This window comes from Podarcis cretensis (genome assembly GCF_951804945.1).
Source record: "Podarcis cretensis genome assembly, chromosome: 4".
NCBI classification, from domain to species: domain Eukaryota; kingdom Metazoa; phylum Chordata; class Lepidosauria; order Squamata; family Lacertidae; genus Podarcis; species Podarcis cretensis.
Window position 1 is genome coordinate 80692995 of NC_137173.1, and position 25387 is coordinate 80718381.

General features: G+C 43.3%; 1 protein-coding gene across 1 annotated transcript; it reads left to right on the plus strand.

The window, feature by feature from the left end:
* GRTP1 (growth hormone regulated TBC protein 1) lies at positions 1-24989 on the plus strand. Its single transcript, XM_079972975.1, has 8 exons — positions 1-642; positions 4511-4662; positions 8764-8922; positions 13244-13368; positions 15790-15886; positions 23370-23542; positions 23660-23845; positions 24551-24989. Exons 1-8 carry the CDS (start codon positions 584-586, stop codon positions 24638-24640), a joined length of 1041 nt encoding a protein of 346 aa, XP_079829101.1. The 5' UTR covers positions 1-583; the 3' UTR covers positions 24641-24989.
* Positions 24990-25387: the final 398 nt, after the last annotated feature.

A 25387-nucleotide genomic window follows, 5' to 3' on the forward strand; every position in this document is an offset into this window, starting at 1 on the left:
CGTTCAGCCACCCGGGGAAAGGGAGGCTTCTCAGCTGCGCTCCTAAATCGCTCTACCTCAGGAGCCATTTGCCCCGGCGCTGTCCTTAAGGAGGCGCAATTCCCAGCTCGGCTGGCGGTGGGAGCCACAAATAAGCTAAACTCTCCCTCACAGGCGCGGGGGGAGAAAAAAAGACTGGTCTGGAAAAGCCCAGACAGAAAGGAATAAGCTCCGCGCGCCGCTCTGGTCCCTGTCCTTGAAGGGCGACGCTGTGGAACTTTGGAGACGCTTCTTTTTCCTCCCACCCCCCTCCAGTGTGAACACATTTTCTACTGCAGGCTGCCCTGTTCTGGAAACCGCCCGCTCCCTTTTCCCTCCCACCTCTCCAAAGGCACTTTTTTTGCAGACAACTTCGGAGCGTAAGAAGAGGGAGGCGGCGCGCTCTCCTTTGATAAGAGTGGTGGGACTTTGACTCGTCTCCAGCAAGGGGAGGAGGAAGAGGAGGAGGAGGAGGAGGAGGAGGAGGAGGCAGCGGCGAGGCCGCGCCGGGCCGGGCGGGGGTTCGACCATTCTGTGCTGGAGGAACCCGGCGGACTCCCTTCCCATGGACGGGGAGGAAGAGCGGCGGGCGAAGCGCGAGAACCGCGAGAGCAACGTCCACAGGTAGGTTGCGCCCTTGCAGAATAATTAATGGAGAGCGCTCTTGGCTCGCCCTCCTGCTTTTTGTGTGTGTGCCTTTAATATTCTATATAGTAATAATCTCTCTCTATATCATGCCACAAACGTAAATATATATGTATATCTTCCTGGGTTGTGTTAAGTGGCCCCTCAGGTGTATCTGTGATACAACAGGAAGTTAAAAAAAAAAAAAAACACAGCCGCAGCAGCAGGATTTGCTTGAGAAAGGCAACCCAGAAAACTTATTTACGTTTGGGGTAAGTCGATGCTGGGAGTGCCCCATTCCCTACTGAAAGCTCTTCTTGCGTGTGGTTTTCAGCTAAAGTTTGTATCGCATGAATTCCCCTTTGGTTACTGAGTACACAGTGGGGCAGTTATTTCTGCCCTTCAGGTTTCAGTTGGCAGTGTTGGTATTGCTGTTTAATTCAGTGGATAAGTTAATTAAGCTAACTACATTGATTCCGCTCCCCCCCCCATAATTAAACTTTCAAAACCCTGTTACCAAAGATCTTGATTTGTCACTCTTTCAGGTTTTCTTATAATAAAACTAACCTTTCACTGCCAGGATTATTAGTCGTTTACAGCTGCCACGGTAAACACCTACTCCCTTTGGAAGGTTACATGGAAAGAATGAACTTTTCTTTATGCTTTCAAACCAATCCACTTGAAAAAATTTTTTTCCAGTTCTTTATATTTATTGGCATCTTAACTTCATAAAATAGCAGATTTAATTATTTTTTGAAATCTCTCCCCAACACCCCCCCATCTTCCCTATTGTTATCACCACATAGAACTTTAGGAAAATGCTTAATTTGTAAAATAAAACTTAAAACTATAATAGATTCTGTCCAGAAAGGCAGTCTAAAATATTTTAAACGAGAAGCCCTTGTTACTATAAGAAATATCAAAACAATTTGTGTACTGTAGTACTCTCTAAATACAGAAGTATTATAAATATGGGAGTGCAGAGGTTGGTAATCACTGGAGAATATGGAAAGGCTGAATGCTGTCTAGATGGAAGTTATGTTTATAAATTTCCTTGTAGCTGGAAAAAAGGCTCAGTGGAATTTCTGCAGAGAGATAAATGAGACATCAAGGATGGGCTGACCAGCATTTCCCTGTTTATCACCTGACAGTGGTTAATGGCTATGCAAGGATGTAACATAAGAAGAGCCGCCCTGCTGGATCAGATGAAAGATCCATAATTGTTCCACATCCTGTTCTCAACAGTGGCCAACCAGAGGCTTATGGGGAGTCTACAAGCAGGACTTGGAGTGCAACAGCAAACTCTCCCCAGTTGTGAGTCCTAGCAACTGAGATTCAGAGTAACACTGCCACTACAGTATTCTTTGTCCTGGTGCATATTATCAGGCACAGCCGTTTATACAATACAGTAGCAGAGGCAGATTTAGGAGAGTGCAACCAGTTAGGCGTGGAGCCTTGGGGACGCCATAGCTGCAATTTAGAATGGAGCATGAGAGGCGCTGATTTTTTAAATTTGACACCCCAAGAGCTGCCACTGACAGTAATAAAAGCTTTTCTCCTGAGCTGTACCACTTCAGATTCTATAATGATAATGATAATTTCTTATTTGTATCCCACCCATCTGGCTGGGTTTCCCCAGCCACTCTGGGGGGCTTCCAACAAAGATTAAAAATACATTAAAATGTCACACATTAAAAACTTCCCTGAACAGGGCTGCCTTCAGATGTCTTCTAAATGTCAGGTAGTTGTTTGTCTCTTTGACATCTGATGGGAAGGTGTTTCACAGGGCGGGTGCCACAACCGAGAAGGCCCTCTGCCTGGTTCCCTATAGCTTTGCTTCTCGCAGGGAGGGAACCGCCAGAAGGCCCTTGGCGCTGGACCTCAATGTCCGGGCTGAACGATGGGGTTCTAGTTGGAACCTGGCTTGTTTGAATGCCACCCTCCCAGCAGGGCTGAAAAGACCCAATGGAATGTGGAAACATGTCTTTAGCTACAAGGAAACACAGTGCGATACTTTTTTTTTTTTAACGGTGCAGCATAGAAACATATTGTATTAGTAGTGCAGTCCAGGAAAGGCTTTCTCACCCACACTGCTGTATGTATAAATTGCGGTTGAGCAATTGGGAGGTATTGTGGCCATCTCTTTTGGAAGAGTACTTTTTAAGGATTACGTTATCTAAAGTCCCATGTATGCTTTTCTGGGAGGCTTGAGAAAGTTGTGTCTTTTGCGTTTGAATGCTAAATATACAACTTGTTTGTGCTGAAGCACTGAGCTTTCCTGAACTTTTGCAGTGATTAAATCTGCACAGTTATGCATGCTTAGGTTCAGTGGAAACCAATGGCACTTAAGCACATGTCCCTGTAGCTGAACATTTCCCTTTATAAGTACATGGTGAAACTGATACTATTTATTGGAAATGTCTTAAGCGGTGATACTTTATTCTCTCATATGTCTATGTTTTCAAGCGGCTAATAGCCAGAGGCTAAAGGGAGCTGAAAATGGATTGATTGACCTGCCATATGTATGCATTTAGATAAGCAACCATGTAAATCAATATTGGTCCCATTATACAGAGCTTGATGAGGTTCAGAATTTAATGCAAAACACACAAGTGACCTGAAAAAGGCCTTGTCTACTCCCTGCAAGAGTGTGCTATCACTTGCCTGAGTAAACCATGACTGTAAAACTGAGGTAAAACTCTGGTCACTGAAAAGATCATTGATTTGTAACAAGTACTAATAAAAAGAAAAATAATCAGGATTAAAATTACAAAACATACAGTGATACTACTCTGTATAAACGGTCCATCAATGTCCTGGTTAGATAAAAATAATTACCAGGTCATAATGTGCTTTATATACAGTGTTATCTTTACAAAAGCCCTATAAGATAGGTTGAAAGTGTTACTTGGAAGGAAAAAGTAAGTATGTAAAGAATTCCCTGGATGCCAAGATCCACGTTTGGGGCAAGTACTCTTTGGTGAGAGAACCCCAGCAGACATAAAAATAACAAAATACGCAGCAAAGTAAAGTGTGAAATAGATAATTAAAATATGTCCTCCTAAGTTCCTTCCAAAGTCCCCCTCTTCCCTTAGCATAGAAAAAGTCCACAAACTTGGTAAACTCTCCAAAGGTTAGGTTCATGTGCTTTTCTACACAGCATTTAGCATAGGCAGTAAAACTTGGCTTAGTTACAGTGGTGAAAGTTCCTAAATCACTGGTATAGGAACTCAAAAGAGGCTTACTAGAGCCATGTGGTCTGATATTGGAGCAACCAGCTCAGACCTCGCATGTTGAGCTTCTGGGGTCTACTTAGGTACAACAATAGGCCCAATTATCTTCCTCCCAAGGGGAGTGGGAGTGACCTAGCTAAGCCTGGCAGGACCACTTACTCTATGGCATTAACCCTTTCATGCATAAATTAGACTTAAGCATGTTGGTTATATGAGGCTGGTTATCCCTCAGTGTAGAACCAACTGTAACCTTCCTCCTTAGTGTTGCTATTGCAGACTTAGCAGGGAGGATGATGGGGGCAAAACTAAATTCGCTCTTCCTGTCATTTGTTCTGGCTCCACCTACTGTTGGCCTCTTTGTCTTCTTCCCTATCAGTCCTAATTAGCATTAACCACCACCAAAGCTAATAGGTGTTAGCTGGGTGTCTACAAAAGCAGACTCGTCTTCTAAACTTCCAGAAGCCCATTCTGGCATTTGCAGTCGATAAACATCTTTCATTCTGACATTTTAAAGTCCAGTTTTTCCTCCCTCTAAGCTGCATTTCTGGGCAAAAAAAGTTTTAATTTAGGTATGTGAAGTTTATATAACTACATAAAACTAATATGTGTGTACAATGATTTCCCTTCTGTTGCAGAGTGGATCCATATGGGTTTGAAAGGCCAGCAAACTTTGACTATACATCATATGAAGATTTTTTTTCTAGATACCTAGTGATACTCACTAGGAGAGCAATTAAATGGTCCAAGCTTTTAAAGGGTAACCGCGGTGTACCGAAAAGCTTAAAAGGTAATATTCCAGTATGAAGTTGTTCCTTGTTTCCTTCTCCTGTATGAAATCTTGCTTGAATCTTTTCAATAGGAGTTTTTCAATATGGGGAGGTGGACATTGTTTTCACATTTATTGTAGTGCCAATGTCTTATATCTACCCCACTTCAGACCTTACTTTGATTCTTTCTGGACAAACAGTGTAATCCTATACAAATCTACTCTGAAATATATTCTAGCGCAGGCTTCCTCAAACTTGGCCCTCCAGATGTTTTTGGCCTACAACTCCCATGATCCCTAGCTAGCAGGACCAGAGGTCAGGGATGATGGGAATTGTAGTCTCATAACATCTGGAGGGCTGAGGTTGAGGAAGCCTGTTCTAGTGAGTTCAGTAGGGCTTACTCCCAGGTAAGCAGGCATACAAATTACAGCCCAAATGAATAGAGTTTATGGGGAAACTGCAGTTGATCGCTGATTAATTGCTTTCATTTCTACGTAAATTCTGTCCTTGTAAGAAATAATCTGTCAGCTACTTCGGATGTTTTGTAGGAGCAGCTAGTTGTTACAAATGCAGCACAGTGAGTTGCCGTGAATAGAAACACTTTTTTTCTCTCCAACGTCTCTGTTCCCTCACCATGTTTTAAAGATGGCATGTTTGGAAATGTAGGTTTTCAAATGTGTCATTATAAAAGCAAATTTAAATGCTGAAAGGAAGTATAGAAGCTTGTTCCTTTAAATGTACATTACTGAAGCTGAAGCAATAAAATCAAGTTTAATTAATTAATCATTCTGAATATCTATTGATTCCAAAGTTCCTCCAAGATGAACAACAAGGCGCTTCTTCTTAGTCTCTGGTTGTTGGTGGGTGGTTGTTGTTGTTGTTGTTGCAGATTCCCCCTGTGCTGCATCTCATACTGTTCTAGAATGCCCCCCAACACTTGGGGGCAGATATTCAGGAAATACATAAGGCATTCAGCAGGAAGAGGATATGAAAGGGCCCCATTCCTTGGAACAGGACTCTGGTCATGAAGGTGGAATCCAAGCTAATGACATCAAACTCATTTAGTGAGTTTAGTGAGCAGGACAAAGTGTGAGGACGAATCATGACACTGAAGCTAATTAAAATATTTTCACGTTTGCATATTCAAAGCCTTCATGGGCTGAATAGGAAAAGGGGAATTTCACAGTCAGGTTTATGTAACTTATTCCTCTGTGAAGAGAACTGGGCGAGTTCATGACTCGGTGTTTGCACAACAATTGCAGCTTACTGCTGGAATGGTAACAAGTAACTTGCAATTATACAGTTTTCCTGTACAGTACATACGAAACTGCTATAACCAGTTGGGCGAGTAAGATGCCACTGATTATTAGTGGCTGTTTATCATAATTAGGCCCAACCACTGGCTTATTGCCAAACTGGAAAGTGATTAAGCTAATCAGAGCTGGCAAAATATTTAAATATTTTCTGCGCCTGTGTCTCTTTAGGTGCTGGCTCTACACATCTTTTCTAAATTCCAGCACAATATTCTAGGCACCCCAGGTGGCATTGCCCCAGCACTGAGCTAAATTTGTGAAACTTGGCTTCCATTTAAACTGAAAGTAAAAAAAAAAACCATCTCCTTAAAAGATTATTGATAAAGTTTTAATTTTGTAATCCTTAATGGGTATAGGTAGAAGTTGGCTCAAACCCAAAATAGAACAGTTTGAGGGGTATTTTGGGTTCTTCTGCTCTCCCCTACGTATACACACATTTTTCATTTTTTTAAAAACACCCTGAAAATATAGATTGTAGAGGTAAGGTAAAGGTAAAGGTACCCCTGCCCGTACGGGCCAGTCTTGACAGACTCTGGGGTTGTGCGCCCATCTCACTTAAGAGGCCAGGGGCCAGCGCTGTCCGGAGACACTTTCGGGTCACGTGGCCAGCGTGACATCGCTGCTCTGGCGAGCCAGAGCTGCACACGGAAACGCCGTTTACCTTCCCGCTGGTAAGCGGTCCCTATTTATCTACTTGCACCCAGAGGTGCTTTCGAACTGCTAGGTTGGCAGGCGCTGGGACCGAGCAGCGGGAGCGCACCCCGCCGCAGGGATTCGAACCGCTGACCTTTCGATCGGCAAGTCCTAGGCGCTGAGGCTTTAACCCACAGCGCCACCTGCGTCCCATAACGCAGATTGTAGAGGTAGACAATAGTATATCTCCTAGCTGTAGCGCGTGCTTCAAAAGTATAGACTGCTACAATTGTTTTAACTGTTTTAAATTTGTGTGGGTTTGTTTTTGTTGTTTGTTTTTATTGAGGGAAGTCAGATGTGTCAGGGAGGAGAGGAACTGGAGAGAACACAGGGGCCTCCAGTCACAGTGGTTCAGGGTAGGGGGAAGTGGGGCAGGCCAGGTAAGAGAGAGGCACATGGCACAGGCCGTTGGTGACTATGCTGTGTGCTAGCCCTTCTATGGAATTGCTGTTGTCCCTTCAGCCAGCCCTTAGGTCTATGACTTCTGTTGCTGAATGCCAGGCTGGCTCTGAGTATGACCTCCCTCATCCCTCTTCCATGCTCTGATTATAGATGAGGAAGCTGGTCTGGTCCGTATCACTGAAACCTGGGTAAGCGAGCAGAAGGGAGTTGGTCTCACACAGCTGTGCCCACCTGGATACTCAGGGCAGCGTCAGGGCAGACTTGAGGGCTGGGAAGGGGGAGTTGCTGTGGTTTATAGACATTCTCTCTCTCAACCTTGTGATGTTCAGATGAAGGACAGTATCTGAGAAAGGAATGCATGGCCTCCATAACTTAAATTTACTTTTCCTCCTAGGCCTCTGCAGGGCTGGCCCAAGGCCTTCTGGCACCTGAGGCATGCCATGGATGCTTCCCCATCACCACAGATCTGGACCCACACACTGGTGGGGTGGGAGGAGCATGCCGCCTGAGGCGGGTTGTGTCACTGGTGTGTCAGCCATGCTAGGGCAGGAAGCTAGCTTAGAGGCTGCAGGGCAGACCACATGGCACACCTTTCTAGCCAATGTCCAGCTCTCTGAATTTGCCACCTGAGGCAGCTACCTCACTCTACATCATGGTATGGCCGGCCCTGGACTCGTGGCTTTGCTGTCAACAACAACAGCATTAAAGAATAATGTAACCTCAGGGTTGCATTCCCCTTCCACTGTCTACCAAAGTCATGAGGCTATATCCGATTGCAGCATCTGATTGAGCTGTGTTTTAAGCTGGCTTTACTTTTAAAATCAATAGCCATGATGGGAAAGGGTTAGCTGCAAATGCAAGAGACATGATGGAAACAATATTCAAATACGGTGCTTTGCTTAGCCATAAATATCCACATACTGTAATATCCATACACTAAAAATGCATGAATAGATTCTCCACCCCAAACCTTTTTTTGTAGATGGGAATCGTTTGGCTATCGGAATATTGGCAGCATTTTCTGAGACAGATTTTTAATTTATTTTAGAATTGTAGGGAGATTTTCATATTCCTGATCGACCTAATCAGTCAATCAGATCTTTATTACAGTCATAGATCAGCACAAGTAGGGTGCGGGTACAATCATTTAGAATCTGTAAAACGTTTTGGAAAGCTAAAAAGTGTTAAAACTGAAGGTATACTAATCAACTTTAAAAACGATTAACCTGGAAAACCCAGGAGTGTTTGGTTGTACTAATAGCCCACGCTGAAACAAGTGCTCCTTCCATGGCGGGTATAAATAAAGGAAGGTAGAAAAAGATGGGAATAAATAAACAAATCACCTCCTTTTTGCCCTCCTCCATGATACACACAAACTACCTCTCTCTCAGGTCATCTGAAAAAGGCACTTGTCTGCTTTTTGTGTCTTCCTCTTGTCACTGAAGTTTCCTACCTTTCTTACTAAGGTCACACAAAGGTTGGTTCTGCACTTTCAAGCTCTTGTTTGTGGAATGATCAGCAATTGCTGGTTAATAATAATAATAATAATAATTTCATTTGTTTCCCGCCCATCAGTGACTGGGTTGTCTTTGCCACACTAGTTACCTTGACATCCTTTTACTTCCCTTGGAGGGTTTTTGTTTGTTTGTTTGTATTTTAAGTATCCAAAAAATAATGCTTGAAATATCAACTGGTGTGCTTTTTCTTTTGCAGTAAAACGCTATATCAGGAAAGGCATTCCAAATGAGCACCGTGCACTGGTTTGGATGGTGGTGAGTGGTGCTCAGTCCCACATGGAACAAAACCCTGGATACTACCAGAAATTACTTGAGGGAGACAAAAATGAGAAGCTTGTGGACACAATTAAGACAGGTTAGCATCTAAACATAGATGTGGTTGCCCAATCTAGTCTGCTGTTTACCAAGGAGCCTGTAGCCCAAGTATTCCGTGGATAGAGAGACAAGTGTGGGAATTTGTTTGTTTGTATATTGTATTTCATCTGAAGACCACAGGGTGGTTCACAACATAAATATACAAAATCAGGACACAAAATACGTAATAAAACAAACAAACAAACAAACCAGTAGCACCCCTCCCACAAACGCATTTAAAATGCCATATAATGTTAATCAGTCAAAGGCCTGGCTTATAGAGAAACGTTTTTGCCTGGTGCCTTTGTGGACTTGTGCCTTGGTTTTGGAGACAAATGAAAACCTGACCCTTTGCAGAAGCAATGGTGTTTGTGTTCAGTGTGGGACATTCTCTTGGCAATTCCTATGCATATACAGTGGTACCTCAGGTTACATACACTCCAGGTTACAGACGCTTCAGGTTACAGACTCCGCTAACCCAGAAATATTGCCTTGGGTTAAGAACTTTGCTTCAGGATGAGAACAGAAATCATGCAGCAGCGGCGCAGCGGCAGCAGGAGGCCCCATTAGCTAAAGCGGTGCTTCAGGTTAAGAACAATTTCAGGTTAAGAACGGACCTCCAGAACGAATTAAGTTAACCCGAGGTACCAATATATGTGTGTGTGTGTGTATCTATATATCTATATCTATCTACATCTATCTATATCTATCTATCTATCATCTATCTATCTATCTATCTATCTATCTATCTTTTCCTGCTCAAATAGGTCTCAAGTGAGGTTGTGTATACACTGACCCATCCATAGTAGTAATAATAATAATAATAATAATAATAATAATTTATTTGTACCCCACCCATCTGGCTGGGTTTCCCCAGCCACTCTGGGCGGCTTCCATAGAAACCAAAAATACACTAAAATATCACACATTAAAAACTTCCCTGAACAGGGCTGCCTTAAGATGTCTTCTGAATGTCAGGTAGTTATTTATCGCTTTGACATCTGATGGTAGGGCGTTCCACAGGGCGGGCGCCACTACCGAGAAGGCCCTCTGCCTGGTTCCCTGTAGCTTTGCTTCTCGCAATGAGGGAACCGCCAGAAGGCCCTCGGCGCTGGACCTCAGCGTCTGGGCAGAACGATGGGGGTGGAGACGCTCCTTCAGGTATACTGGGCCGAGGCCGTTTAGGGCTTTAAAGGTCAACACCAGCACTTTGAATTGTGCTCGGAAATGTACTGGGAGCCAATGTAGGTCTTTCAAGACCGGTGTTATGTGGTCTCGGCGGCCGCCCCCAGTCACCAGTCTAGCTGCCGCATTCTGGATTAGTTGTAGTTTCCGAGTCACCTTCAAAGGTAGCCCACGTAGAGCGCATTGCAGTAGTCCAAGCAGGAGATAACTAGAGCATGCACCGCTCTGGTGAGGCAGTCCGCAGGCAGGTAGGGTCTCAGCCTGCGTACCAGGTGGAGTTGGTAGACAGCTGCCCTGCATACAGAATTGACCTGCGCCTCCATGGACAGCTGTGAGTCCAAAATGACTCCCAGGCTGCGCACCTGGTCCTTCAGGGGCACAGTTACCCTATTCAGGACCAGGGAGTCCTCCACACCAGCCCGCCCCCTGTCCCCCAAAAACAGTACTTCTGTCTTGTCAGGATTCAACTTCAATCCATTAGCCGCCATCCATCCTCCAACCACCTCCAGGCACTCACACAGGACCTTCACCGCCTTCACTGGTTCTGATTTGAAAGAGAGGTAGAGCTGGGTATCATCTGCATATTGATGGACACCCAGTCCAAACCTCCAGATGATCTCTCCCAGCGGCTTCATATAGATGTTAAAAAGCATGGGGACGGAACCCTGAGGCACCCCACAAGTGAGGGCCCAGGGGTCTGAACACTCATCCCCCCCACCACTTTCTGAACACTGCCCAGGAGGAAGGAGTGGAACCACCGTATAACAGTGCCCCCAGCCCCTCTAGATGGTCCAGAAGGATGTTATGGTCGATTGTATCAAAGGCCGCTGAGAGATCCAGCAGAACTAGGAAACAACTCTCACCTTTGTTCCTGGCTCGCCGGAGATCATCAACCAGCGCGACCAAGGCAGTTGGATTGGAAGGGATCCAAATGGTCCGCATCCTCCAGGCGTGCCTGGAGTTGTTCAGCAACCACGCGCTCAATCACCTTGCCCAATAATGGAAGATTTGAGACTGGGCGATAGTTGGCCATACTGGCCGGGTCTAAAGATGGTTTTTTAAGAAGCAGTTTAATGACCGCCTCTTTCAGCGGATCTGGGAATGTTCCCTCACAGAGGGAAGCATTCACCACCCCGCAGAGCCCATCGCCCAGCCCTTCCCGGCTTGCTTTTATTAGCCAGGATGGGCAAGGATCAAGGAGACAGGTGGTTGGTTTCACGCGTCCAAGCCACCTGTCCACATCCTCGGGGGTAACGGATTGAAATTGATTCCATGCAACTTGACCAGACAGAGCTCTAGCACTCTCCCGCCCCAGCCCTGCTCCCACGGTGGTGTCTAGCTCCTTCTGAATATGAGTGATTTTATCTGCAAAAAACTTTGCAAAATCGTTGCAGGAGATCTTGGGGTCTTTACAAAGCCCTGGTGGTAAAGGTGGTTCCCTTAAATTGCGAACCACCTGAAAGAGTCTCCTGCTACTATTTTCTGCAGATGCAATAGAGGCGGTGAAGAAAGTCTTCTTCGTCGTCGCTGTCGCCACTTGGTAGGCTCGACGTTGAGCTCTAACCTGTGTCTGGTCAGATTCGGAATGAGTTTTCTGTCACCGACTCTCTAGCCGTCTCAATGATTGTTTCATCGCCCTCAGCTCCGAAGAAAACCACGGGGCTGTCCAGGCTCCATGCAATCGGAGAGGGCGCTTCGGAGCCAGACAGTCAATAGCCCTGGTTAACTCCACATTCCAGCGGGCCACCAGGGAATCAGCTGAAAGGCCATCAACATGGGATAAAGCATCCCCTACCACTCTCTGGAAACCATTTGGATCCATTAAGTGGCGGGGGCGGACCATCCGAATCGGTCCCACCTCCCTGCAGAGGGGAAGGGTCGCGGAGAAGTCCAGTTGCACCATAGCACAGAAATGTAGTTTTTCTCAGTCCAGAATCATTCATGGTTGTCCTCAACATGCTGCTTTCAGTTTAGATTGTTGCTAGATCCTGTCGTCCACAAGGGTTACTGACTATGCATTTTAAAACTCTCCCCTTTATCAGTCATGCCTTTCCCTCCCTGCACATGCCACAGGTGAATGAAGAAGGAAGTGGTGATGCTCACCCACAACATCATTGGGCCTGGCGTGGGTACCTCCCTGTTCCCATTGCTGGAACTGTTTGCATTGGTTTTCACACGGGGGGTTACAGAGAACTGATTTGCAATGAACTTTTATTTTTGGAGTGAAACCAATTTCACAAGCAATGCTTTTCAGGGGCAATAAATAAATAAATGCATTAGATCTAGATTATGTTTGAATTATATTGGGGAGGGGGGGAATACTCTTTCTCTGTTGATTCTAGAATAAAATGTCAGTTTCTGCAAGTATAACAAGCCTCTCAGAATATCAAGGCAGTGTACAGAAACCCTTTAAAAGCAATGCAGTACAAACATTAAGATGACTGCAGCGATACCACCACATAGTTAATGTTCTAGGCAAGCAACTATGGTGATTATTCAAGGTCATTGGAATCTTGTAAAGGATAATCCCTGGAATGCAAAGAAACAATAAAAGACTTCTCTGCAGTCCTGAGGGAGATGGGATAATGTTAAATCCATGGACAGTCGACAGACGAAATAGACACACAGTTGTGGCACCTTTAAAGACACAACAAATTTATTATGGCATGAGCTGTTGTGAATTACAGTCTATTTCAGAGTTGTTTAGAGTCAACCTTCCCTGTTTATAGACATATAGCATTTTGCCTGCATTGCTGAAGAATAAAAGGTTTCTTAAAGCCTGTAATGCTGATCTTCTTCCCGTACAGAAAACCATGTTCAATGTGCAGATGTTTAAAAACAACAACCTGATATTGAGGACAGGGCTAAAATCATGACCCTGTTCTGCTTGTTCAGATCTGTATTTGAGCATCCCCTACACACACAAGTCATGTATCCATAAGGCTGTTTAGATCCTTTCAATAGGACAGCTGAACCGTATTGTTGATCAGTCAGGGAATCCCAGATAGATAACATGCTGTCAACTATTGAGTTCATGGGTGAGAAGGCAACTTCAGATCCCAAGACTTTGGCCCATGAATCATACTGCTTTATAGATACATTTTAAATTTTTGCTGTTTCCTTTTTTTACATTTTAGACATGAATAGGACATTTCCGGATAATGTAAGGTTCCGCAAAACTGCTGATCCCTGCTTACAGAAGACACTCTACAACGTATTAGTGGCATATGGGCACCATAATCAGTCTGTGGGATACTGCCAGGTATGTGACATTCGGAATGCAATCGTGAGCTTCTTTTAAAGCGAAGCATTTACAACTTGGGTGGCCTTGATGGCAATGCAAGATTTGAGAAATGTAGATTTCATGCACTTAACCTTCCCACCCTTCTATTTTAGTCCTTAGTCAATATCTTAAATTTGCCATAGTTTAGTACTTTCCAGAACTTACACCATCATTGCATATCAAACTGCCGTAGGTATAAAGTGAGTTGCTACTGTTCTCTAAAATGCACTGTAAACATCAACATAGGCTGGGAGACCTTTTTAAAGCAAAAATTAGACGTTTCTTTAAAATTAGACGTTTCTTTTAAAGCAAAAATTAGACGTTTCTTTAAAAGAAGGCGAAGCCTTTTCTGCAAGGTAAAAGATTGCTTGCTGAAAAAAGTGCACTGGGGGGTGGGGTGGGGGCAGATTGCTTTGAGTCCTTTCAAACACCCACCAAGTGTGGGACAATGCTTGCGAACCTGGGGCACCCGAGTTTGTGTTTCAACAAGGCCTTCCTAATGCTTGTAATGTTAATGTGCCTGACAGTTAACTCCCTGAGAAACATCACTGTGAACTCTGAAGTTAGTGTTGCCTTGCTATTGTATGCTGCAGTACTATGCTTCGGTGCATGAGCTTTTATGCTGGCATGTACAATTTAGGTTGCTCCATGAATGTCTGTTGAGGGGCACTCTTTTGTTGCAGTGCCAAACAACCCTCTGTTACCATGGTTGCTATTGTTGAGCAAGCTGGCAGTCTGAGGGCTGAAAACGTACCCTCACAATTGGAGGGCAAATACCCCCATAAAGTAGAATAGAGGGGTTTTTTGTTGCTGTTTACAACATCTGTTAGCTTTTTTACATTTCGGGGGAAATTGGAAACAAAACGTCTTTGAATCATGCCCATTAGGCACAAACAGATGGTTATGAATTCTTGGAATTAAAAAGCAAAACAACTGGACCTATTTTGGATTAACTGAGCTACTAGTTGTGAGACAACTCTTCATTTATCCAGGAGTCCCGTCCCCCCCATCTTCCTTCTTGAAACCAGATGCATTGTTTATGAAATAAAAATGAGAGCGCCTCATTCTTTTCCATGGAAGAAGATGGTAAAGAAGAGTGATTGGTGAAAGGTTCAGGGAGGTTTCAAAAGAAAGAGATGAAACAGGAGATGCATTCAAAGGCCGGATCTGACAGACTGCAATTGATACTAGTGTCCATGAATGTTTTAAAACGATCTTACAACTTGTACACTTCAGACTTGGGGACTAGCAATTGCTGTGAGTGTGACTAGGATGGCTGCAAAAGAAATTCATGACGGGGTGTGTGTGTGTGTTGCAGAAATAGAAATAACAGCACAACCCTATCCATGTCTACTCAGAAGTAAGTCTTATTGAATCCATTGGTGGCTAACTCCCAGGTAAATAGGGTTAGGGTTGCTGTCAAATGTGAGCTAATATTATGATGAACTTGACACAGCCCTACTCTTCCCCACCACACAGACAGCATTGAAAATGCATTTCTTGCACAGAGACTGTCTTTTGTCTGCTCTTTCTTCTCCATGCCAGTTAGCCACATCATAAATCATTGAGTTAATTGTCATTTCACTACTTAACCCAAAATATATGTGTAAAAAAAAAACCTTACAATGCTTGCGATGATGCACTCAGCTGGTTCTGGTCATGCCTTTGGTTCTGTGATGAAAGAAAGGTAGGGCATAAATGTAAGGAAACAAAAATAAAACAACATTACATCTTATGATGCAAAAGCCAAACAATGCAGTTGTATTTCCTGTGTTGCTTTTGTGTTTTATACTTGAAATAGCCAAGCTGTGAACAGGCTGTAATTCTGGAGTCAGCTGTAGAATTCCTGGTATTTAAAAAAAACCACACCTAATTACTCTGGGAAAGGTTTGAGTATTATCATTGGCTCAAAGTAAAGGAGTGTGCTTGGGGTGAACACTCAATGAAAAACACAACTGGGAGCCATTTTGGCATATAAGCGGTATATAAATTAATAAATAACAATAAATGAAAACGGGGCTTATTCGCATCCCTGAATACTACTTTTGTTTTATGCATTCATTTGTGGTCATTCAAACAGTTTTCATCCTTCATTATTCAAGACAGTGGAATTCTAGACTTTGCACAACTATAAATGGAGACTTAAGTCTGTGGGATTTTAAAGTCAAAGTGGCCCAAACATTATTTTCCTTTTAATGTAGCCTTGGAAATTGAAGTGTTTTACTCTTGCATCTGCAGCCAGAAATTGCTCACAACACTTTTAAAACTCACTTTTGATAAGCATGAATTACCATTAGGTCCTCCCTCTGTCCCTTGCATTTATTAGCTTGGCTCCTTTTAAGATTACTTTTGTCAACATTGTATCAAGCTTGTTAGATAAATTGTTCCTTTGTGTTTTAGGGCATGAATTTCATAGCAGGCTACCTGATTCTTATCACAAGGAATGAAGAGGAATCCTTTTGGTTATTAGACGCTCTCATTGGTCGAATATTGCCTGGTAGGTAAAACTCCCACCATTTCTATCTTTGTGTCACAGATCACTTCCTGTGTTTGAGCTAAGTAAGAGTGACTATCAAATGGGTAGTCTAATCATATAATATCGTAACTTCAGATAATTACCCAATTACTACCTTGAAAGCAGTTCTCTGTAGAAAATAGCAATCACATTCCTCTACTCATTCTATTTACACTTCCCTTTTGTATACGTAGCAAAATACATGTTGATATAGTCTTCTCTTTTTACTAACTGTGAGCACATAGCCTAGTCTTTTTTGTCATTTGGGTTATTTCCCTCCATAAGAGGCCCTATGTCCTATCACAACATAATCCTATACCATATACAGTGGTACCTCGCAAGACGAATGCCTCGTAAGACGAAAAACTCGCAAAATGAAAGAGTTTTTCGTTTTTTGAGTTGCTTCGCAATACGGATTTCCCTATGGGCTTGCTTCGCAAGACGAAAACGTCTTGCAAGCTTGTTTCCTTTTTCTTAAAACCGTGCATTCACTTCAAGGAGCAACTCATAGCACACGTTGTGGTAGCCTTTTTTGAGGTTTTTGAAGACTTTGGTGATTTTTGAAGCTTTTCCAAAGTCCGTGCTTCGCAAGACGAAAAAATCGCAAGACGAAAAAACTTGCGGAACGAATTAATTTCGTCTTGCAAGGCACCACTGTATATACACAGAGAGAGTGAGAATGAGTGAGATAGTGATATATATTGGAAAGTTGCACAGAGCTAAAACAGACCATAGAATTTGTGATATTTCCATGCAAAAATGCCCCCCCAAATATTTGTGGTGGGTGGCAAGGGGTGGGGCCGTGGCCCCCCTAGATGCGTTCCATGGACCCCAAAGCATCCCCGGGCCCCTAATTGGGAACCACTGCTCTATACCAAAAAGCATGTACCACAGAGAAAACCTGGAAGATGTTTCTCACCTAGCCTTTTCTGACATGCTGGCTATCTGTATATGAGGAATGTCTTCTTCATGGTACATCATTCCATCATGTGAGCTCCCACCTGCAATATAAAGTGTTGCAGTCTGGACATAGTCATAGTTGGTGTTTTGCTATACTTCTCATCCTTTACAAAAGGCAGGCAGGCAGCAAGGAAAGGAAGAACCTACATAAAAAGAATCTGCGAAATTGAACCAGAGCACTTCTGCAGGCCTCTGTTCATTTGCATGTTAATTAAAATAGTTAAGGCGTAGTACAATAGGAACTTATAAAGCATGCTTCTTAAAAAGGAAATGGAATCTTTAGTGGTTCATTCATCTTCCAGTGACTGGAACTGGAACTGCTAGATTATTTTTTAGAGCATGTCTTTAGAAGGAAGGCCTTGGGTACAAAACCTGTGACATCTTGAAAGTCTTGCTTGCTTTTGAATTATTTTTGCTACATCCCTTGTTTTTGTTTTTTGAAAATAGTCTTTTAACCATTATCCCAAAGATAATGGGGATTTTCAAGACACCAGATAGTGATCTCTCTTCCCCCTTTCTGCTCTACCCAACAATAAGTATTTAACAGTGAAAACATGTAACTACAACCTAGCAGAAAGTTCAGAGTTGCTGGATCTGAATGTGCCTTCTTGTTTTAAGTTTCCCCCCCCCTTTTTTTTTCTTTTTGAAGCATGGTGCAGACCTATTTGCACCATCCTTGAAATTTGATCAGTTCCTGAGTATTGGACAGGACAATTGAGGTGCTTTTGGTGTTTTGAGAGTTCTGAGAAGATGCCTTTAAACAAATGCTCCTAAAAGTGTGAAAGCAAGCATAGCCTTGATTCTTTCTCTTTTAAAAAATGTTTGAATAAATGCACATCTTTCATAAGTTGGGTGGGCTGCCAAGTATTGGGGAATAGCCCCCCCCCCCCATGTTCTCAAGTGCTGCACTTAATCTCTTCTTCACAAGAGTGAATAATCACTACACACTAAGGTAGGAAAAAAATGAAAAGGTGTGTTTGGGGGATGTTGTTGAAGGGCTAGAATCTTCTGGATATAGACTGCAAGTTGCCAATTTTCACTTTGACTTCTTTGTTAAGTATTTGGGCTATCTTTTCCCAGTTAAACATCCAAAGTTTTTCTAAAACTTTCTTGCAAAAGTGGGTACAGCAACCTTGTGTTGAAGTCTAAATGGGCATGCATATGCCGTGTTTCAAAAGATGATTCTTCAGCTTCTTTGCATTGTTGATCTGAAGATGGAGATTTAAAAGTAGAAAAGGTCAGGGAACTGCACCATGCTCTATTTTTGGATATTCTTTTAAATCCATTTGTGGCAGAGAACAAGTCCACAATAGCCTTTATAATCTTTATTCCTTATTCCCTGCAAATCTCATTACTGGTCCATAGAAGAGTTTGGATTTGATATTTCGCTTTATCACTACCCTAAGGGGTCTCAAAGTGGCTAACAATCTCCTTTCCCTTCCTTCCCCACAACAAACACACTGTGAGGTGAGTGGGGCTGAGAGACTTCAAAAAAGTGTGACTAGCCCAAGGTCACCCAGCAGCTGCATGTGGAAGAGCAGGGAAGCGAACCCGGTTCACCAGATTACGAGTCCACCGCTCTTAACCACTACACCACACTGGCTCTCCCATAGGACAAGAAAGCAGCTGCAACTGCACTGATGCTTTATTAAAGATTGCAATATCAAGACTCAAGCAAATGTGGCAAGCAGAATTCTGTTGAACTGTGAGCCCTAAAAGCCACTGTGTGTGAGAAAATACTGAGTCCCAGTGATGAGGGGAATGCATGCACAAACCTGAGCATCATCATAACCCTATAGGGATCTCGCGTGCCTTACCTTAGGAGTTTTTCCTCTGTCAGTACTGCAGCAGATGCAGTTTTCAGCTGTTGTCTGAATCAGAGGTATATATTGTGAGTTAAGAGGAAGCAGTATAAAGCATACCTCTGTCCAGCACATTGGGAAAAACATCTCTCTCTCTCTCTCTCTCTCTCTCTCTCTCTCTCTCTCTAACTTGGATAGGGAACATAATCTCTTAGAGCACTTTTACCCATTTTTTTAAAAGGAAGCAAACACATATTGAGCTTCAACTCAGCACTCATTTTAATTTCTTATGCCTATGTCTCACAAGGATATCTTTGCACTATATCATAAATTGCATGAGAGAGAGGCTCAAAAGCTATTGAACTCTTCCAGGTGAAAACAATGGTTTTCATCCGGTAATTGCAAGTTAATGCAGTTAATACAATTGGTTAAGTAACACGTCAACATCACTGTGCAACAGTTTCCCAAACAGCCTTTCAAGCTGATACACACATACTAAAACCACTTCAGTAAAATGCAGGTTTGGTACTTAAGTGAGCTAGCTTTCCTTTGTCTCTATTGCAGCTGTGTATTTTGTGTTGTTGTTTTTTGTAGTGTCAAATACAACTCACTTGGTCTATCACAAACCTGCTGCCTCAAGTCTTCCAGCTATTTCATGACTTCAAAGGCTGGTTGCTCCAAGAACTGGACATTCTAAATCTGTTCACAAGCAAAGGAGCTTGAATGTCACAGGGCCAGTGTGGATGCTTCATATTTTAATTGATCGGATTTGATTGTATTAGGTGATATTTGAAATTGTGGGAATGGCAAGCAAAGTAATGATGAGATAGAAGGGAAAGATGCAGGTAATACAGGACATTGGATAAATCTCAGTTAGACATGTTCATAGTCGACTGATGAACTGGAGAAATCAAGTTAACCTAGGATGATTAGAATTGTTAAAAACAGGACACAGTTAATTTTAAGTTTTTATCTCCGCCTTGAATCAGTCTCTCTCCTCCCCCAATCACTGAGCCGCAGTAGGTGACAGCATAAGCCAGCCTTCATCAACCTCGGCCCTCCAGATGTTTTGGGACTACAACTCCCATGATCCCTAGCTAGCAGGGCCAGTGGTCAGGGATGATGGGAATTGTAGTCTCAAAACATCTGGAGGGCTGAGGCTGAGGAAGCCTGGCATATGCCATGAAAATAATTGCCTTTGAGTTTTTACCTAGTCCATGCACACGGGATGGTTTGACGCTTAGCAGAAGTTAATGTCTCTGTAGCTTAAGCCACTCCATAGAATTGGATGTGCTATAATAGTCTTTTAGTGGACCACCTATACCATTTTTGAGCCTTCCTCAGCTGGTAAAGATCTCCATCATAGGCAGTGTCCGTAACTCCCATTGTTTTAGGTGCATTTTGCAACAGGGAATTGCATTAGCACGGGCAGTTTCTGAGCTCCGGGCGCAGTACTGCGTCTAAGATTTCAGATTAAAACTGCAGTGTAAGAAAGGAGGACCTTTTTCTGCCTCCTCACTTCCACCTACTCTCTGAAGACTGGGGGAAGAGACCCTCTTAAGAATATTAGGGGGGTGGGCAGGGCAAGGACCAGACCATGTGAAAAATGAACATAATATTTTAGCAGCAGTTCATTCCTTTTCAGGTTTGTATTCTTGTTATAAAAAAGCACACCTAGACATATTGTTGTTGCACCGATAACCAAGGTTTAAGGTGCCATTTAGCTCCTAGCTTTCATATCTCAGTTTCTAACATTGATCATAGGCTTGACTGATAGGCTTTGATTCTTTAAATAGGTAGCAACTGGGTGTAAGGCTCTCTTAATTAGTGGTGCCTTGGCTATTTGGGAAATCTCTCCCCTTATCTTGCAGGTGATCACCTTCATTTCTGGGCTTTTCCTTGGTACCCTAGGAGCCAACTCCTAGGGGCCAAGGGCCCTTCACATCACATAAAATATATCGGGGGTCAGGCGTCCCTAAAGTTGATGGGCATTGCCATTCAAATGGTGTGCCTACACTGTGTCTTGTGATCAATTCTGCAGGCTGAGGCCTGCCTGCCCTGCCCCCCAATACTTTATTCAAATTAGCACCTCTGCTCGGTAGTATTTAAATGGCTCTTGTGTGTTCCAGTACAGTGGTACCTTGTTTTACAACCATAATCTGTTCCGGAGGTCCATTTGTAAACCAAAAGAGGTTGTAACCCAAGGCATGCTTTCGCCAATGGGGCCTCTAAAAAAAAATTGTTCATAATCCCCCCAAAAAAGAAAGGGTTGTAATCCAAAAAAAGTTTGCAAACCAGAACACGCACTTCCGGGTTTGACATGTTTGCAATCCGAAACATATGCAAACCAGACTGTTTGTAAACCAAGGTAAAGGTAAAGGGACCCCTGACTGTTAGGTCCAGTTGTGGATGATCTGGGGTTGCGGCACTCATCTCGCTTTATTGGCCAAGGGAGCTGGCGTACAACTTCCGGGTCATGTGGCCAGCATGACTAAGCCGCTTCTGGCAAACCAGAGCAACACACGGAAATGCCATTTACCTTCCCGCTGGAGCAGTACCTATTTATCTACTTTCACTTTGAAGTGCTTTCAAACTGCTAGGTTGGCAGGAGCAGGGACCGAGCAACGGGAGCTCACCCTGTCGCGGGGATTTGAACCACCAACCTTTTGATTGACAAGCCCTAGGCTCTGTGGTTTAGCAAGGTATCACTGTACTATTATCTCAAGTTTTGCTGTTTTTTATTGTTGTGGTTTGGTTTTAAATATGTTTTTCTACACTGCCTGTTTTGCAGAAAGGGCTCTTGCTCTTTCTATTTTGTGCCTGGATGTTAATATTCCATGTGCAATAAGGCACACTCTGCGTGGCAGTGATGCCAGAGAGAATCCATATAACACTGGGGCACAGACTTGGAAAACTTAATTTCTAGTTGACCTCTGTGCTCAGTTGGTGCTAGTAGTTTCTGATCATGAAAGCACAGTAACTCAATAATGGCACATCTAGCCTCAGTCTAGTTTTTAGCAGCTTGGAAAGGTGCCCTGCTAGCCTTGTGGAAGCTTTACCATTCGTTTTCTGCTCTGAAGACTGAAAGCAGCAACTGCTGTTCCCTGTCCACAGATCAAGTGATTAATGTTGAACATGATGCACAGTGACTTATGCCAAGTTACAGAGCGCCCTCTGGAGGCTTCCTTAAGAAAATCTGTTTATTTTCTATATTTCTTTTTAATACAGTGGTACCTCGGGTTACATACGTTTCAGGTTAGACTCCACTAAGCCACAAATATTACCTCGGGTTAAGAACTTTGCTTCAAGTTGAGAACAGAAATCGTGTGGCGGCAGCGGGAGGCCCCATTAGCTAAAGTGGTGCTTCAGGTTAAGAACATTTTCAGGTTAAGAATGGACCTCCGGAATGAATTAACCCGAGGTCCCACTGTATGGGACGCAGGTGGCGCTGTGGGTTAAAGCCTCAGCGCCTAGGACTTGCCGATCGAAAGGTCGGCGGTTCGAATCCCTGCGGCGGGGTGCGCTCCCGCTGCTCGGTCCCAGCGCCTGCCAACCTAGCAGTTCGAAAGCACCTCCGGGTGCAAGTAGATAAATAGGGACCGCTTACCAGCGGGAAGGTAAACGGCGTTTCCGTGTGCAGCTCTGGCTCGCCAGAGCAGCGATGTCACGCTGGCCACGTGACCCGGAAGTGTCTCCGGACAGCGCTGGCCCCTGGCCTCTTAAGTGAGATGGGCGCACAACCCCAGAGTCTGTCAAGACTGGCCCGTACGGGCAGGGGTACCTTTACCTTTACCTTTACCTACCACTGTACTGAGTTTATGTAAAAAAAAGGGGGGGGGATTACTTGAATGGGATTACTTGGTTGCCTATCTGACAGCTTCTTTTGCCACCTGCCCCCAAGCCTATTATGGTGCCAACAGCAGTTTCTGTAGTCTTGAATTACATTTAGCAACTTTATATTTCAGGTGCCTGTGATGGACTGGGAATTAGCTTGGAGCAGTTTCTCTAGGGCTTATCAGGCAGTACCCCATCCAGAATGAGACCCAGGGACCCACAAATGTAGTTTCTGATGACTACCAGTGCCCACAAAACCATTCTTGCAACCAGCTGCCCCTGATCACTGTGCACAAAGTAAGAACCCTCCCTTCCCCTGAGTTTTTGGAGAGTCTTGCAGAACTTAATAGGCGAGAGGAGCTATTGCACTGTGTTGTCCTTGGTGGTGACAAATCATACCAAGGCTGGCACAAATTTATGGAGCCCTACTGAGACCTTTTCGTGTTGAAATAACTCTCTGACAATTGCATGTGGCCTTCGAACGTTTTGTGGACCCACATGTTATAGGTAGGGCCTGAGATGCTTTGAAGGATAAATCCCAAAAGGTACCACATATAGCCACACACAGCTGTTTATCTGTCAACTGTGCATTTGTGTATCTAGAGTTGGGTCTGCTCAAGTCATGGAACACAGGGCATTTTGACAGCCTCTCCTAGTTATAGCGCAATCTGAGCCCTCTTAACAGCTGTCACAATACGTGGGGTTGAGCCCTTTACTCTTTAAGTGGAAAGACACGCTGGAATTTTACCTTTTGAAAAATGAGCTCTTTCCCTTCCCCATATACTGTTTTGCTTTTCTTTTTAATGAATGATAGCAATTGATCATTTTGGTGATTAGCTTTTGTTTCCCCCCTTCCCCCCCTCTTAAAGATTATTATAGTCCAGAAATGATGGGTCTGAAAACAGATCAAGAAGTTCTTGGAGAGCTTGTGAAAATGAAAGTTCCTGCCGTTGCAGAATTAATGGAGAAACATGGCATCATGTGGACTTTGCTGGTATCGCGTTGGTTTATATGTTTGTTCATTGACATTCTTCCAGTAGAGGCAAGTGAGAACTTGATGGTATTTTTAGCTGTGTGGCTTTTGTTTTTGTTAATGACATGGGATATATATATATATATGCTTTAGTGATTCCTTTAAACAAAATCTTGTCTCCTACAGACTGTACTTCGAATTTGGGACTGCTTGTTCTACGAGGGATCAAAAATAATATTTCGTGTGGCCTTAACACTAATTAAGCACCACCAAGCTTTCATTTTGGAAGCCACCAACTTCCCAGATATCTGTGATAGATTTAAAGAGATCACCAAAGGACCATTTGTAACGGAGTGTCACACTTTCATGCAGGTAGGCGTCCCATGTTGTAGAGAATTATAAACTGGCTAGAAATGCTGAGCATTGGCAGCCTTCAGTTTATTTGCTGTTGCTTTTCTGCATACAGTCATACCTTCAAAGTCGAACAGCCTAGTTCTCCAGCGTTTTGGCTCCCAATCGAAACCCAAGTGACTGTTCCAGTTTTTGAATGTTCTTTCAGAAGCCACACCTTGGTTTTCGAACATTTTGGAAGTCGAATAGACTTCCAAGGTACAACTGTATTGCTTTAATGTGCTTTTTCATGGTGCTGTTGAACTTGGGTTGGTTGGCTATAACTAGCAGTGGGTCGAACGCTATAGGACACACCACTAGAGAGAGGAGTTTGAGGCAATTTTTTGCTGATGCTCTCTCTAATCTCCTGTAAAGCTGCTGTCAGGTAGATGTTCAAGGGATCCTGTGGAGCAGCATGGGAGACAGCACCTTTGCTCTGGTGGGAATTTTCACTGGATCTCCTTAGCTTCTGCTCACAGAAGAGCAAGTCTGAATCTGACCCATAGTTTGCAGTACTGAAGTGACCAGTCTGGGACACAAGCCTGTATGGAGGTGGTTCTGGGCTCCCCCTGCCTCGCGGATGTTGTCCAAGGGAAAGATCCATTATAGTGATGGGAATACTCAAGGATGTAAAAAGAATGACCGTGTCCTGACTTACACTAACAACTTCTAAATTCTTAATTCTAGAAAATATTTACAGAGCCTGGAAGTCTGAGGATGGCTACAATAGAGAAACTACGAGAAACTTGTAGAGCAAATCTCATTGCTCAGACATAAATGGACAATATTTAAAATAGACAAAATGCTGCAAAAAAAATGGGCACATTTCTTCACTTAATTCCACCGTTACACCATTTCTTCAGTTTCCATTAGTGTTGATTGACATGACCAATTCTCTCCAGCCTTTCAAGTAAGTGTTGAACTGGGCAATTTGATTATTTTTTATACAAACAAAACTTTAAGTTATGTGAGAATAAAATGTGGTCACTGTGGCGGTAACCTTTTCTTTTCTTTTTTCGAACAAATGCACTGCATACCTTCAGAAGATTTTGTAATATTTAAATATATAGATTTATAAATATCAATATAAAAATGCAAAATAAATTCTATTTTGAAATCCCCTCTTCTTGAATTTGCATAGTAAAATGGGCCTAAGACCTCTAGCAGAAGTATTTAAGAAGAACCTTCAGCAGCTGGAAATATTCAGTATGCTTCTGCATGCTGCTGACCTTAAAAAATAAGAATTTGATCTATGTATTGATCACAGGGAGGTTTTGCTGTATCCCCGCCCCCCAAGAGGAGTAGGCTGACTCTTGAAATAAATTGCTTGTGTTGGGAATCACTTGTATGATTAGGAGCCATCTGGTATGCAGATCTAAGCACAGCTTCTATTTGCACCTCTGAACTTTTAAGTTGTGTGTGCTTTGTCCTGTTGTGACTGTATGATTATAGGGTCTCTACCTGTTAAGTAAGACCGGGCAATATCTGGTCATTAACATTGTGATGTATCAGCAGCTAAATGCC

What these genes read in the sequence shown, in the direction of transcription:
- GRTP1 (XM_079972975.1), top strand. Translation starts at nt 584, where the DNA reads ATGGACGGGGAGGAAGAGCGGCGGGCGAAGCGCGAGAACCGCGAGAGC. An exon ending in CATTGGTCGAATATTGCCTG is followed by an intron (nt 15,887 to 23,369) that starts GTAGGTAAAACT and finishes CCCCTCTTAAAG; the next exon opens with ATTATTATAGTCCAGAAATG. An exon ending in TTGACATTCTTCCAGTAGAG is followed by an intron (nt 23,543 to 23,659) that starts GCAAGTGAGAAC and finishes TGTCTCCTACAG; the next exon opens with ACTGTACTTCGAATTTGGGA.